Here is a 16,479-nt window from a genome sequence, read left to right as displayed (position 1 = left end):
GAATTTAATAAAGTTGCACTGAGTAAAACTATGCCATATTAGTGATTCATCATCAGATCTATTGAACATTTATTGCTTTATTTCCTTAACAATATCTCATTATTCCCAATATTAGAGTAATTAAGTGACTAATCCTCCTATAATGTCAAACCAAGCTCCTGCAGTACAAGTTGAGCATTTTCCTGAATGAGCTCCCACAGATTATTCTAATGCCGAGTCTCAATCAATGTAGAGCCAACCACATAGCGTATGATATAAATCCTACCCACCACTGCATGACTCATGAATGCAAGTCCACTTTCATTGACAACCATCAACAACCTTGATTTTAGCTCTCTACCCTTTTGAAAGGAAAACCTATTGACCTTGACCTTTATATTTTTGGTAGCAAACACTACCCATATTCTCTGTCAATCTCCTACCAATCTTGGATATAATATACATATTATTTATCAATCTCCTGCCAATCTTGGTTGTAATTTACAGCTCACACATATCTCTTGTAACCAGTATATAGTACAATGAATCACAAAGGAATGACAAGCTTTCATTTTTCTATCCTTTGTAAACCTAACATGGTATCAGAGCCCTACTTGCTATAAGCAAGCTTTGCACAACATGTCCAACAACCTTCATCACCATTCCCATTTCTCTCTCTCTCTCTCTATCACAGTTGTGAATCATGGCTGATGAATTTTCTTCATCCTCTACAAATCCTATAGTTCTCACTACAGGAAACAATCTTTCCTCTCAACTAAACACCCTCATCTCCATCACTGCTACCACTCAAATGCCATTCAAACTTAGCAAAATAAACTATGCATCTTGAAAAGCCCAATTAACTAATCTTCTATTTGGATATGATCTCCTGGGCTTCCTTGATGGCATAACTCCTTGTCATCCCGAAACTATCCTACAATTTGGTTCTACAACGCCTATCTCCAACCCCGAGTGCAAGTTATGGAAATGACAAGATTATCTCATTCTCCATGCCATTCTTGCATCAGTCACATGGGTTGTTGCTCCACTTATCTCCTCTGCAACAACTTCTCATGAAGCATGGCAGAAATTGGAGACCACTTTTGCAAACCGATCACGAACCAGAATGCTTAGTTTACATAATATTCTGATGAAGACAACAAAGGGTTCTCAATTCATTATTGAATACATGCAGACTGTCAAAATCATTACCAATGATCTTGCTCTCATAGGCTATCCACTTAGTGAAGATGAAATTATCCTCTATGTTCTCAATGGGTTGGGCAATGATTTTAAAGAACTAAGTGTTGCCATTCAAGCCAGAGACTCACCAGTGACATTTGAATAACTTCACGACAAATTACATGATCAAGAAACTCTTTTGAAGCAAGATGATACCAGTAGGGAAACTCCACTAATCACTGCTCAGTTTCGTCACAAATTCTCTAATCATAAAGGAAATAGTGAAAAATTTGGTGGACATCCGTAAGGCAATTTCAACAACAAAGAATCACCCAGTAACTTTGGCAATAGAAGAACCTTTGACAATCAGGGAAAAAAAGACTGTTCAAGGTAATAAGAAATTCTCTAATCAAGGAAATCACCATCCTCAATAGCTTTTCAATTCTTCACAGCATTCTTAGCATCCCAACAATGGTACCAATCAACACTGAAATATTTGACAACTATTTGAAAAAATTGGCCACAGTGCCAAGGTATGTCGTTCCCGACTACCACCACACTTCTCACCTCAAGCCAACTACATGGCTAGGGATCAAGCCAACGACAATGACACTTAGATAGTTTACTCGGGTGCCTCTCATCACATCACTTCGGATTTTCAAAATCTCTCACTACACTTTGATTATGGTGGTAATGAGGACATTATGATTGGTGATGGTAATGGCATTCCTATAACTCATGTTGGTTTTACCACAATCGAAGCACCCACAACCACTTTTTCGCTTGACAATGTTTTGTGTGCACCCTTGATTAAAAAAAATCTTCTTTCTGTTTCTTAATTTTGCCATCAAAATAACACATCTATTGAATTTTTTCCTGATTTTTTTACTGTGAAGGATTTGAGCATGTGGACATCCTTGGTACGAGTCTGGAGTAAAGGAAATGTCTACGAGTGGCCAACGTCATCCTCAACCTCCACAACCAAATCACATGCCTTTCTCGCCAACAAACCCACCATGGAGTCTTGGTATTGTCGTCTTGGTCACCCTTCATCTCAAGTCCTCATGTAGACCCTTAATTTTGTCCTCCTAGCACATGTCCTATTAGGTGTTTGTTCGGTACTTTACAGTAATTCCTTGGTGGCCCATTACTACTCATGTACTTATCTTCTTTTGAGCCACTTCGAAGACTCTAGTTAAGGAATTTATCTGACGACCCCTTGTGACCTTTGGAAGCCCCTAATTTAGACTCAAAATTTTCCTTTCTTTTTAGGATAGCACACATAGGCATGTTTAGGTCACTTAGACAATGTCCTAACCACCTTAGTCCCACTTAGGTACCTTAGGCCCATTTAGATGCACTTGGCTCGTTAGGCACCACCTTAGGCCCACTTAGGCACCCTAGGCCCATTTAGATGCACTTGGCCCATTAGGCACCACCTTAGGCCCACTTAGGCACCCTAGGCCCATTTGGATGTACTTGGTCTATTAGGCACCACCCTCGGCCCACTTAGCCACCCTAGGCCTATTTAGATGCACTTAGTTCATTAGTTTAAATAATCATAAAGTTTATATTTTTTAAATTCTGAATTAGTTTAGCTTTAATCTATCTTTTAGTTCAAGTGTGCTAGTGATTTTAATCCAATAGTTTAGTTAATCATGTTAGATAAAGTTCATGTTTTTTTTTAATTCCAATTTAGTTTAGTTCTAATTTATTTTTTAGTTTAAATGTGTTTGTGTGTTAATTGATCCCATGTTAGTTCTAGATTGTTATTCTCAATTGATGTGTTCCTTGAATCTTAGTCATTAATTCTTGATGGATATCTCATTAGTTTATTTAATCTAAGTTTTAATAGTTTATCATTTTGGCAGTCTCTTGTCACATTTTCTTTTTAGAGGCCATCGGAAAATAGTGAAGATTGGCCTCCATTCTCACCACTTTGGTTTGCTCAGTTGTAAAAAATTTTACTTTGTAATTTTGTTTTCTTTGGTTTTGTTTGGTATGTTGTTTTGTTGTTTTCAAAATAATTTCTTTTATTTTAAAATAAAATACTTTTCTTAAAATGTTCCTCATTAAATTCTATTTTAAAAATTCATTTAGAGTCCTTGGAATCAAAATCTCATTTTCTTAAATAATATGCAACCATGTTTTGATCGGTTTGTATCTTTCTCAATTTTCAATAAAAACTACGGTTTTGATTAAGACACGAATCCAAGCTTATGGTCCCAAACAAATGGGATAATTCTAGGCTAGATTTGTGTATATCAATTGGGGAATTGGTGAAACCCCAACATAAGAAAATCTTTTCAAAATTCATCTTTGCTACCACCTTTGCTACTTGTTGTAATAATATCTATCTATGTTTTTAGGAATTATATACAAGATGTATGTGATAATTAATGATTTCGTATACTTTGATAATTTTTTCTATGCTAATTAGATGATAAGCATGCTAGGATTTCTTTATTTTATTATTTATAATCTAACCCCTCATGTCTTGTGGAAGCACGTTACAAGTTACCTATGATATTCAAGTATGTTTCTTACCTTCATATCTTAATTCCATAAATTATGCATTGCTTTATATATGATCGTTATGTATTGCTTCGTATGTGATTCTCAACCTGTTCAAAACATCTTTTTGATTGTTTGTTTAGCTTGCCATGTTTGATTAAGAGACTAGGGTAAAATATATGTTTTGTGTTTTATTTTCCAAACTAATCATTGATGTCTTGTGATAGCACTTGAGAAGCAATCCAGGTACACACCCTAAATCTTCTTTATGATTGTGGTTGGTTTTATTGTTTGGCATGCTATTTTTTAAATCACCTAGTCTACCTAGCTATCTATAATCAACCAAATTAATTGTCATATTTCCCTCAACTTAGTCAATGGAGACCTTTGTAGGGCTTAGAGAGGTGCTATCTTTTAGAGGTACCTTCCCAATAGGTAACTCGATCCCTAGACCTAGACCCGGGTTTTTCAAAGACACGCTTTTCCAAAAACTATGGAGTCACTTCTTTAGGGTTTTCTTTCTTATTTTATTTTCACTTTAAAATAAAATAAAATAAGTGGCGACTTCGACTTTTCCAAAACTAATTTTTCACCAATAAAAGTGAAGTCTTGCTGATTGAGTGAAGGCGCACGTGAAAAATGCGGGTCCACAAATTGGTAACTCCGCTAGAGATTTTTAGGATCAAGCTTGAACACTACTTGAGGAAAATGTGGCGTTTAATTGGTCGATTAGAGAGTACCTCATTTTTTTAGGCAATGTGATTTAGTTTGCTTGCTTGATTGGTTTGCTATCTTAACATGTCTTTATACTCGTTTATCTTGGATGATCACTTGATTTTTTTGTTCACTTCAGCATGATTCACTCTCACATATGCTAAATAAGACTTTGTTTATATGATACCTATCCACTTGGTATGATTGCTTGTTGCATGACAACCCTTGCTCCTGCATGATTGTATGATTGTTTGTCTATGTTTACCTTCTCACTTTAGATCTTAGGTTTTTCGGATGCACCCACATCCTTCACTATGCACTTTAGATTACCCTGAGTGTTGAGATATGAGAGAGCCTTCACCATTAGAAAACCCCCTGGAAAAGCGAGGAAGTACATATGTAAAGGTGATGACCACCTTGCATGGAAGCACCCCGCCTCCTTAGAGGCGTGCAGAGGGTTATGTACCATTGGAGGGTACGATTGCTTCTGCTAGGGATCCTTTAACCCACCCATTTTATCTTATAGAGCCATCTTAACCTTTTATGTTAACCTAGATCCAATTAAGATCTCATTCCTACACGTGGGTGCATCTGTGGACTTTCAAAGCTGCCTTGGTCATAATTGGGTTCAATTATCCTCTTCATGGTCTCTTTTTGGTGTGCTCAGAGATTGTTACATGTTTGAGTTTCAGTTGGGCCACCTTTCTGTATTGTGATTAGTGCGTTTCCACCATTTTCAAGTTTCCTTCATGTCATTTCTCTTTTTGTGTCGTTGTACCTTATAGGAGTGTTATTCGTTTTGGTTTGGATTCGACTTCTTAGATTAGGGTTGGAGATAGATTGATCAGGGTTTTAGAGCAGTCAAGTATGGATCCTCAGCATGTTATAGTTGATCGACTTATAGTCACCATGACTCTATTCAGGAGGCATTAGTAGGTTTGAGACAGAAGATTGATGGACAGTGAGGTAGATAGCATCTAGTTCATGATAAGATGTCCTGTGATTCACTACCTCCCACCCCATCACCCAATTAGCCAATGACATTGTTGAGTGTGACATCATACATATGATGAGTTTAAAGGATACTAAGTCAAAGTTTATCTGATGAGAGTTCTTGTAGAGGATGTTAGTTTTGCTTTAAGATGGGAGATTTGATTGACATGGTTTTCTTCATGACAAGCATGAGATGGATGTGTTGGATGATAGTTGGATGGTTAGCACAAATTAGCCAGAGATAGTTCACTCTCTTGATATGCTTGAGATCTTCATCGTTGAGAGTTCAGAAGAGATTCAGTTTATTTATGTTAGGGCATTCCGCTTATGTTGATGATATGTTTAAGGATGATGTTAGCCCAGTTATGGTCATTGAGATTCATTTATTCCAGAAGACCCTAGAGACTTACTTGGAGTACACCACATGTCATTAGAGAGTTGACCTTAGAGAGGAAATATGATTGACATATCTGGATATAGACCAGTTCTCAGACCCTACCAATGTGGATAAGTTGAAGAAGTATTACATTTGAGACCATGGTCATAGGATGGGTGGCCATCATTTCGGTTAACATTACATTTTATCACCTCTATCTATATATTAGACTATTGCTAGCCCATTGATCCTCACGTGGTATGTTAAAGCCTTTTTTCTTTCTTATAGCCTTGATTACCATTTCTACACTTGGGTTGGGACCCTTTGATATATATGCATGCTTTGCTAGGAAAGTCTCACGAGCTTTAGACTTATAGGCCTATCTTCTCATTCTTGTTACCATCTCCTTATCACCCCATTTGTTTTATTTTACTATCATCACATTTTCATTCTCTTTCTTGCTTTTATCATTATTTGTTTCATCTTATCTCTTTTTTTCCTTGGGTTGATGATTATTCACATCTTGGTGTAAAGAGGGCAGTCATATCACTCCATTCATCCCATCATTTGGCATTGATTCGGAGATTTTAGTTTGAGAGGTTATCTAATAAGACGGGGTTCATGTATCCATCAGTGATTTGAGAGAGTTTGTCCATTCCTTATATCTTTCCCATTGGAGTTCGATTTATTGATGACCAGAGCATGCACATTCAAAAAAAAAAAACGCAATGATATATTTATATATGGTATCTTGCTCCATTGGGCACTTACGTCATCTTTTAAGGTTTGTTTATTGGGTATATTTGTCATTGTGGATGCTTGTGAGATTTTTATATGAGTTTTCACTCCTTGAGCCACTCTTGTTATGCATTTGGAATGTCGAGGGTTCATGTGAGAGTTCAATGAGATCATATGCTTCTTGGATCATGGTAGATATGTATTAGGTATGAAAGATGGGTGACCTTTTACTAAGGTCTCCGAATCGTTGTCTTATCCACCATTCCATCATTGGTGATATGACTTTCCTTTATTGTACTAATATGGGTTGATCATTATTCATTCCACTTTCTCATTGTCTTATTTTGTATCTCATCACCTCTTTCCAGATCTTCGTTCCACCTTTTATTCATTTCCTACATATTGATACACATTTATGATTCGACTCCTTTTTCACATCATTCACATGTTTCATAGATGGTTTGACCACTTATCCTTTCTCTAGTTGCACCATCGACATTTCCTTTGGTTACCTTTAGGTCCATGGCTCATGATATTTTTCTATGCATTACACTATACACGAGGGTTTAGGTTTGATCATCGGGTATTTGAGCCTAGTTTCCCTTCATTTCTTTTACCTTTTCACCCTGGCCTACGTTATGTCCCATGTCTTAAAACCACCCTTAGACCATGAGATCAGATGCTATCTTTGACAACCTCTACTTAGGTTGGTGTTTGGGATTTGGTTGATATATAGACGTCGTCCTATATCTTCTTCTGAGAGATGCTTTTTTTTTATGCTTGGAGGGATTTAGTGATGGATGTAGACAATTGCTTCATTTTATGAATGATATTTGACATTGTCTGGTTTCCCTTTCTACTGTGTATCAGCTATCATACTGGGGCATATTCCCCTTTCATTTAATTAAGATGAGCCCCTACTTCGAGCTTGGGCATTTTCACTGATCAGAGATCTCTAATGGAGTATGTTGAGATGATATCAGTTCTAGTGAAGCATTGTTGAGCTCATTGACAGTTTTCATGATTCTAGGTTCCATTTGCGAAGTATTTCTGAGATGGACTAGTAGATTGTTGTTGAGCTGGAGATAGTTGATTGATGATGTTGGATTCATCCTTTTGTTATGCATTAGATACCTATACTGGGCATTTTCCACCTTTCTTCAAGGTTCCTAGTTGTTGTTGGACGATATGACTATCCTTATTTATGGTTATAAGGATGTTTAATTGATTTTAACATATTCTTTATTGTACATCATATATCTATACTGGGGCATATTCCTCTCTCCTTGATGAGATTGTGTTCGAGCAACAATACATAGATGGATGATCATTGTTTGTTGTTTACCTCATGACTTCAACATCAAATATTATACTAGGGCATATTCTCCTCCCCTTGACGAGATTTTGTTTGTGCAGTAGTACGAGGATGGATGATAGGTGTTGGTTATTTACCTCATGACTTTGACATCATGTCTTATACTAGGGCATATTTCCCCTTTTTTCTTTGAGTATCCTTGAGATTGGGACAACAACCAACTTGGTTTTAGATTGAGTACTAGTATGGGGCTTTCGATGATTAATTATAAAAGGACCTCCCTACATGGATTTGTTGAGACAGAGATGGATCACATCAGGTTTCACCCGAGGAACATGGGTGGATCATTTAACTAGATGCTCATGAGATAGATTGCTTTCGTCATTGATTACCTTGCGGATTGGGTTATCATGATGAGTAGTATTTTTGTGTCATTTTGAAACAATAAAGTAAACAAGACAAAGAGATTGAGTAGTCAAACCTTCAACACAACCCATTTATTAAATAGGTTATATAAGTTGATAAGATTATGACATGAATAAGGATATGCCTAACTCAAACCCTAAAAAACTCGTACCCATTCAAAATGGTCATCCCTATCTATTTTCTAGGTAAAAATATCTATAAATAAAGAAATGTGTAATAGTTGAACAATAAGAGTGGTAGAAGATAATAAATTTTTCTTAATTTTTTCAGTTATTTATTTGGTCTATGTAATTGTTTGTATGTTTTTAACCCTATTACTCCAACAAATTGATATTAGAGCTAAAAAAAAAAGTCATGGGATGTACCCATCCAAGGTTTTCAATTTAACCAAGACAATTACAATAATTAAAGTAAATATCAAGATAAAGGATTGTTTGGTTCCCAAGATGTATGAGAGGGTGTAGTGAAAGGCTACAAGATGATATAAGATGAACCGCTCTATCCTAAAATCAAAGAGATTTTTCTAAAAAAGATATAAGGAAGAAAGACAAGAAAACTCTTATTCTCATCTATCAAACAATGAATGCAAGCACTTTTGAGAAAATTTCTAGTGTAATCATTGCCAAAAAAAACATGGGAGATACTACAAAATTGACCTAAAAGGATTGATAAGATAAAAGAGTTCATCTTCAAACTCTTAAAGAAGAATTTAAAAGTTTGAATGTGAAAGAGTCAAAATCATTTTTTTTATATTAAATTTTAAGAGTATTGGAGATTTTGAATATACTAAAAAGAAATGGGGAAAGTTTGAAATGACACTTATGTAAACTAGAAAATATTTTGATCTTAAAATTCAAAGTTTGATAATATTATTGTGGCCACCAAAGAATCTAAACATTTATACTTTATGTCCGTTGATCAACTTATGAGTTTATTATTATAAGCCCATGAAGAAAAATTAGAAAGGAAGAATATAGGAAAATTGAGTCAAGTTCTTCAACCAAAAACTTACATTAAAAGATAATAAAGAGAGATTTTAGTAATGAAAGAAGTTAAAACAAGGATGAAAATATTGGTTTTGAATATCAGAATATATTGGGAAATATTGGTGAATATTTTAACACAAAATAAGGATGGAACGAAAATTGATAAAAACTCATAAAAAAAATTTAAGAAAAACTCAAAAAATGATATAAGAAATAATAATAAATATTTTGAAGTTGTTTTGTCGAAAAAAATTAATATTTGTATGATATAATTTGTCTTATTCAATGATAATATCATGTGCATAGATAAAAAAATATGAATTTTGTAAATATATATTCATTATTAAGTTACATTAAATATAGTTCAACAATAATATTGTAATATTTAATTATAATATGTTTAATTTTAAAATACATTTAACATTAAAACTATGGTCCATTTAATTCAAATGTATTTACTTATATAAAATAAGATGATATATGTATAATATTTTTTTAAATATTTAATTAATATATAATGGTATAAAAAAATCTATTAAGAAAATTTATCATGAAAGTTTTTATATTTTTAGTAATCAATTAAATGCAATTTAAAAATAAAATAATTGAAATTAATTAATTTATAAAAATATTCATTGAATATTTTGTTTTTATGACAAATTTTAATGTATATATTTTGTTTTTATATGTTTTAGTGAATGATATTGAAAAGGACAAACTTGCCTAGTGGTCATGTGGTGCCACATCCGCAACAATCCACCTCCATTTTTGGGGTTTGACCGCCTTTGACCAAGGCAGGAGAGAAGAATTGAGAATTGACTGAGGCACCTGGTGAACTGGACCGAAAATTTTTCATCCTTGGAAGAGATAAAGAGGGTTGATTTACAACCCATCCCCATTTTTGGGGTTTGATCGCCTTTGACCAAGGCAGGAGAGAAGATTTGATCGAGGCACATGGTAAATTGGACCCAAATTTTTTCATCCTTGGAAGAGATAATCGGGGTTGATTTTTCCCCTATTTTTTAAAAAACTTCAGTGAAATTTAGTTGATTTTTTTTTTTGGCTATTTTTTTACAATAGCAATGAACCAACAGAAATATTGCCAATTTTATCGTTGAAACTGATATATCGTCAATGTTTTGATGATTTTTTCCAAAAAATTCTGATTTTTCTATTGGTTGAGATTTTAGTGGAGAATTTCGCTTGGAGGCTTATTAATATCTAATATTTTGCCGATATCTCAGCAAAATTTCTCGATATTTCAAACCTTAAGTCAAAATAATCATGGATATAGTTGTGGACATAGTCCTAACCAAAGAAATAGAGGTAGAGGTGGTTCCAATTCATGATAAATAATGAGAACAAGCTAAAATTCACGTTCTTCAAGAAGACATAGAAGACGACTCAACTTAAAGGAAAAATGAAAGGAAAACATATGATAAATATCAAATTCAGTACTATAATTGTAAAAAATATGATCATTATGCATACGAGTGCGGAAGTGCTACATTCATGAACAAACAAAAGAAGGTTTGCAAGAGATCACTAGTCCATCAACTCATGAACTTCCAACAACATTATTTTCGTTGGAAAGTTCAAGTGAAAGGAACAATACCGCATCTTGGGAGTCTATAGGAGTTTTATGATATGATAAAAAATAAAAATAGTGTAACAATGTAACTTTCTTTTCTTATTTTACAAATTGTGAATGAATGAGTTTTGAAGAAGTAATGCATGTTTATGATAAGATACCAATTCAGTGTGTATGAAAAAAAAAAAAAAAAACGTGATTAAATTTCATATCACATGTTTATTTAAGTCTTATTAATTTGTACAACTTGGCATTGTTGTTTAAAATTATTTTTATATATTGTTTCAAACTTATTTCATTTATTTTAAATATTTTATATAAAGATTAAATAATTTGAAAAGTATAATTTTTTAATTAATTTAAATTATATTTAATTTTTATTGGTATTTTTCAATAAGACAACCAAATAAAGGATTTTTTTTTTCTTTCTTTTGAGTACTTTTTAGAACCAAATATAATGTAACCGTAACTGATATCAATATTTTCTTGGGAGAATTATCTTTTGGGGGTAGATGGGCCCCCAAATTAACAAAAGGTTCATATAACTCTTCAAATTGAGTTGAAGGATATGAAATAGTAACAGACAAATATACCCTTTAAGAACACATATAAAATATTTTATAAAATTAAGTTAAATAATTTTTTTTCAATAATTTTTTTTTCAAAAATATTAAATTAAATAAAAGTAGTTTTCAAAAATATTAAATTAAATAATTTTTTTTTCAAAAATATTAAATTAATTGTTTTTTTCAAAAAATATTAAATTAAATTAAAGTATTTAAAAAAAATATTAAATTAAATATTTTTAAAAAATATTAAATTAAATAAATTTATTTTTAAAAAATATTAAATTAAATAAAAGTATTTTAAAAAATATTAAATTACATAAAAGTATTTTTTTTAAATATTAAATTAAATCAAAAATATTAAATTAAATAAAAGTATTTTTCAAAAATATTAATTTTTTTTCTCAAAATCAACAAAGGGCGTTTTTGGAAATACTGAAGGATGATATCCTTCAACTCAATTTTCATATTTTCATTGGGTCTTGGGCTCAATTTGAAGAGTTACATGGACTTTTTGTTAATTTGGGGGCCCATTTACCCCCAAAACATAATTCTCCCTATTTTCTTTACAGACCACAACAAAAAAGGCAATAAAAACCAAATGCGCATTTATTTCACTAGAATAATTGCAATACCAACGGACAACAGCATGCAATGAGGTTGCACTTACTCCTATGCAAGGATCTATGCTCGAGATTTATTATTGTCGATCATAGCTCTTCACATCATACTTAACGCACCCCTTACTATGATATGATTTCTACTGAAGATCAGTAGAGATCTTACTTTTTTCCATACATAACAATATCCTTCTAAAACGAGAAAGAGACATGCGTTATTAGACCCAACAGAGTACGTAATTATATTACTAGTCTTCCTCCAGCGCCAAACCAGGCTCCTGCAGTACGAGTTGAGCCTTTTCCTGAATGAGCTTCCATAGACTATCAACATGCCTAGTCTCAGTCAATGTGGACCCAATTGCACAGCGTATGATGTAAATCCCACCCACCACTGCATGAGTCATGAATGCAGCACCACTTCCATTGACAGCCATTAGCAGCCTTGAGTTCAGTTCTGTGCTTTCCCCTTCTTCTCTGGGCCTCAGTCTGAAGCACACCAGTGCAAACCTTCTCGGCACCACAGCCTCAAATCTGGGATCTGTGGCTACATGTGCCTCGAATCGCTTGGCCAAGTTTACATCGCTGCGTATATGGAACATGAGGTTGTCCAAGCCATGCCTTCGAATCACCACCCAAACTTTGATGGCCCTGAATCTTCTGCTTAGTGCTATTTGCCAATCTTTGTAGTCTATGACCTTCTTTGATTCGCTTGCATTGTTCCTCAGAAACTCCGGAGCAGTTGATAATGAATCCACAAATAGCTTTGGTTCTTTAATCCATAGACAACAGCAGTCCATGTTGGTGAGGAGCCATTTGTGGGGGTTCATACTAATCGAGTGTGCAAGTTCAACCCCATTCAAATGGTGCCTGAATTCAGGACATATACAGGCACTTCCTGCATAAGCTGCATCAATGTGGAGCCACACCTTGAAGTCCTTTGCGACGTGCCCTAGCGCCTCCAGAGGATCAACAGCCCCAGAGGATGTGGTTCCCACAGTGGCACAAAGAAACAACGGAACAAGGCCAGCTCCAATGTCCTCCTCCATTGCTGTGCGAACATCGTCTGGGCATAGTGCAAAATAATTTGAAAATGAAGTGGGGAGGCTTCGAAAATTTGAGGCTGGAATACCAACCAACTTTGAGGCCTTTTGAAGGGTGGAATGTGTTTGATCAGAACCATAGACCACCAACTTAGTTATTTTATGATGGCCGAGCTTTTTGAGAACTTTGTCCCTTGCAGCAGCTAAACTACAAATTATGGCCTCACAGGTACTTCCATGCAAGACACCGCCACCACCTCCTGAGAAAAGAAATGAAGGTGGAAGCATAAGCATTTTCCCAACCCAATCCATCACAATGGATTCGAGTTCAGTGGCGGCAGGCGAAGCGATCCAGTTGAAGCCTACCACGTTAAGTCCAGTGCAAAGCATCTCACCAAGAAAGCCAGCAGTGCTAGCATTTGCTTGGAAATAGCCAAAGAAGTTGGGGCTCTGCCAGTGAGTGAGGCCTGGAATGATGCCATCAGATACATCTTTGAGAATGGTTTCCAAGGGCTCTGGACAATATGGGGCAGTGTCTGGGCAATGGTGCATGAGGTACCCAGGATCAACTTGGCTTTGAACCGGGTACTTCTCCACATTTTTATAGTAATCAGCAATGAAATCGACTACCATTTTGGACTCCTCGGAGAAACTCTGTGGATCCAGAGGGCTGAAGGTGTTGAAAGAGAGGCTGCCCATTGTACAAAGATAAGAAACTTTGAAACGAGCTGTTATGATTTGTAAGGTTCAAAGGTGGGTGTCTCAGACTCTTGAAAGGTATAGTATTTATTTATGGGAGAATTGTGTTTTGAGCCCAGCTGGGCCCAAAAATTAACATTTGGTCCTCCAACCACCCATATTTAAGTCCAACATCCAAACAAAGTATGAAAATTAAGATGAAGGATATTGTCTTTCATTAATTCCTAAAATACCCTTATCCATTATATGCCTACAAGTGAGTGTGAATTTTAATTTTTTTGTGTTTTTTTTCCTTTTCTATTCCCTATTAAATATTACTCATTTCTAACTTTTTTTTTTCCTTTTTATTCCAATATATATTTCTATTTTATATCAAATAAAAAGCAATAATATTTTTTTATTTTTCATTTTTAAAGATATTGAATCCTTTTGTTCTTATTAACAGCAATGATAAAAATTTTGGGATTTTTCATTCAAATATTTTTTATCTTTTTGTATTTATCTTTTAGTTTAATTTTAATTTTTTATTTTAAATTTATATTACCCTTTCATCTATATTTTTCTCTTATTTTTAATTATTTTTTATATTTTCTACATTAACCATATTTTAAAAAATTTTAAAATTAACTATCACTTCACTTTATTATATATATATAGCTTTTTAATTTTTAATGTTTTTATTTTAAAATTTTTAAAAAGATAAATTTGTTGAAAAAAAATAACTAAGATATGAAGTTCTAATATTATATTAATAATTTTTCTTATCTAGATAGATTAATGTAAAGTATTTTGACCCACAACAAGAAAATTGTCAATACAATTTTTTAGTTAAACTTTAAAAATTAAGTTTCAAATAAAATATATTATATAAAATTTTATCTAAAAAATATTGAAAGCGGTATTTAATTTTTTTATTTATTGACTTTCAAACTTATCTAATTTTTTACTTGAAAGGTAATAGAACATGTTTACAAAAAAAAAATTAGTTTTTCATTTTTTAAATAAATGAGTATAAATATATTAAAAGAATTAAAGATAATCTAAGTAAAAATTTTGATAAATATGATTATAATTTTAAATATAGATTCATTTGGATAAAATTTCACAAAAAAAAAATAGTGAAAAGAAATAACATTGCTAAAACTACAAAAATAAAATATGCAATTACAAAATTTTGATGATGAAATTTAAAAATAAAATTCAAAACAATTCTTGAGTGAGAGAATTTGAGTGGGGGAAAAATCTTTGAGTGGAAAAAAATAGGAAAGTTTTTCAAAATCACTTGAAATCCATAACAAAAAGTAATCTTGTACACCCTTGTACAATTAATAAATTTGTCTTGTACAGTTAGTGTAATACCCTTGTACAATAACTCAAATAACTCAAAATTTTATTTCTTATGTGTTAATTTTTGTAGGGAATATCTTAATGAAATAGTTTGGTAAAAAAAAAAAACTATCAATAATCGTCTTAATATCAAATTCAAGTTGGTTAAAAATCGTACAAAACCTATTAGGAGCCTTATACACCCTTATACACTTAGCACATTTCCCTTATACAATTAGTGTAATACCCTTGTACAATGACACAAATTTCATATTTGTCATAACTTAAACGTATTTTCAAAAAGAGACAATATAGAAAATAAAAATAAATAAAAATAAAAACTAGAAAAATATTTTAAAACCAAACTCAGATATAATCTATATAATTTTTAGTTATTTGTTTTCATCTAAAACAAGTAAATATACCTTTCAACCCTTTTTATATAAAAATAAATAAATAAATCTCTACTATGTATTGATATAATCCACTTCTAAAATTAGGTCATATGAAAACATTTTAATTGAGTACTTCTAATAAAAACTCTCCATCCATCATCATTTTAATCGAGTACTTAAAATAAAAACTCTCAATCTATCCACTTTCTTTATTTTTATTTTTCTTATTTTAATAAATTTTCAGTTAATTCAAATCATTAAAAAAAAATCCTTAATAAACAAATTTGTAGCATTTCATATAACTTATTACTAAAAGTCATGTTCAAAAAGTTATTAAAATAAGGAAGGAAGAAGATTAAAAAAAAAATGAACTTTTTATTTTATAATAGTAAAAAAAAACTTTAAAATACTTTTTAGTATAAAAAAAATTAAAATAGTGAATATATTTATTTTAAATGGTATTTTAATCATTAAATTATTTACTTCTAAAATGTAAACTATAAAAATAAATGTAAAAGATAATTTTTATTTATTTAAATTAATATTTTTTTAGAAAATATTTTCCAAAATAGTCTTTGAATCGTTAATATAATTTTTGTTTATTTATAATTTAAAAATAAAAAAATAATGTAATTTTTCAATTATTTATAAAAGAGTTTTAAAAAAATGAAAAATCCAAAAATGGTTAAATAAGAAAGAAGAGTGGCAAGTAGTAGAATAAAGACAAAAATAAGTCAAGTGAGTATTTTTGTCAATTACTATCTCATATCCTTTGGCTTAAATATGGGTGGTTGGAGGACCAAATGTTAATTTTTGGGCCCAAAACACAATTCTCTCTTTATTTATTGCGCCAGTTGGCCCAAAAATTAAGGTTCTGGTACATATAATTTATTGCAAGCAATCACATCAACTGTTTGCTGTCCTAAAGAACGGTCAAAAATCACATCACTAATTGCTTCCTATATTAATCCTAAATATTTTTAAATAAAGATTTAAATATTGAAAACCATTAAAATAAA

At 32.3% G+C, this 16,479-nt stretch overlaps 1 protein-coding gene across 1 annotated transcript; it reads right to left on the bottom strand.

Annotated features, from left to right (window-relative positions):
- Positions 1-12,231: 12,231 nt before the first annotated feature.
- Positions 12,232-13,768, bottom strand: LOC100240846 (phenylacetaldehyde synthase). Its single transcript, XM_002266926.4, has one exon. It carries the CDS (start codon positions 13,737-13,739, stop codon positions 12,249-12,251), a length of 1,491 nt encoding a protein of 496 aa, XP_002266962.1. The 5' UTR covers positions 13,740-13,768; the 3' UTR covers positions 12,232-12,248.
- Positions 13,769-16,479: the final 2,711 nt, after the last annotated feature.

The sequence above is a fragment of the Vitis vinifera genome, chromosome 4 (assembly GCF_030704535.1).
Source record: "Vitis vinifera cultivar Pinot Noir 40024 chromosome 4, ASM3070453v1".
Classification (NCBI taxonomy): domain Eukaryota; kingdom Viridiplantae; phylum Streptophyta; class Magnoliopsida; order Vitales; family Vitaceae; genus Vitis; species Vitis vinifera.
This window is presented reverse-complemented; position numbering and strand designations above follow the sequence as displayed.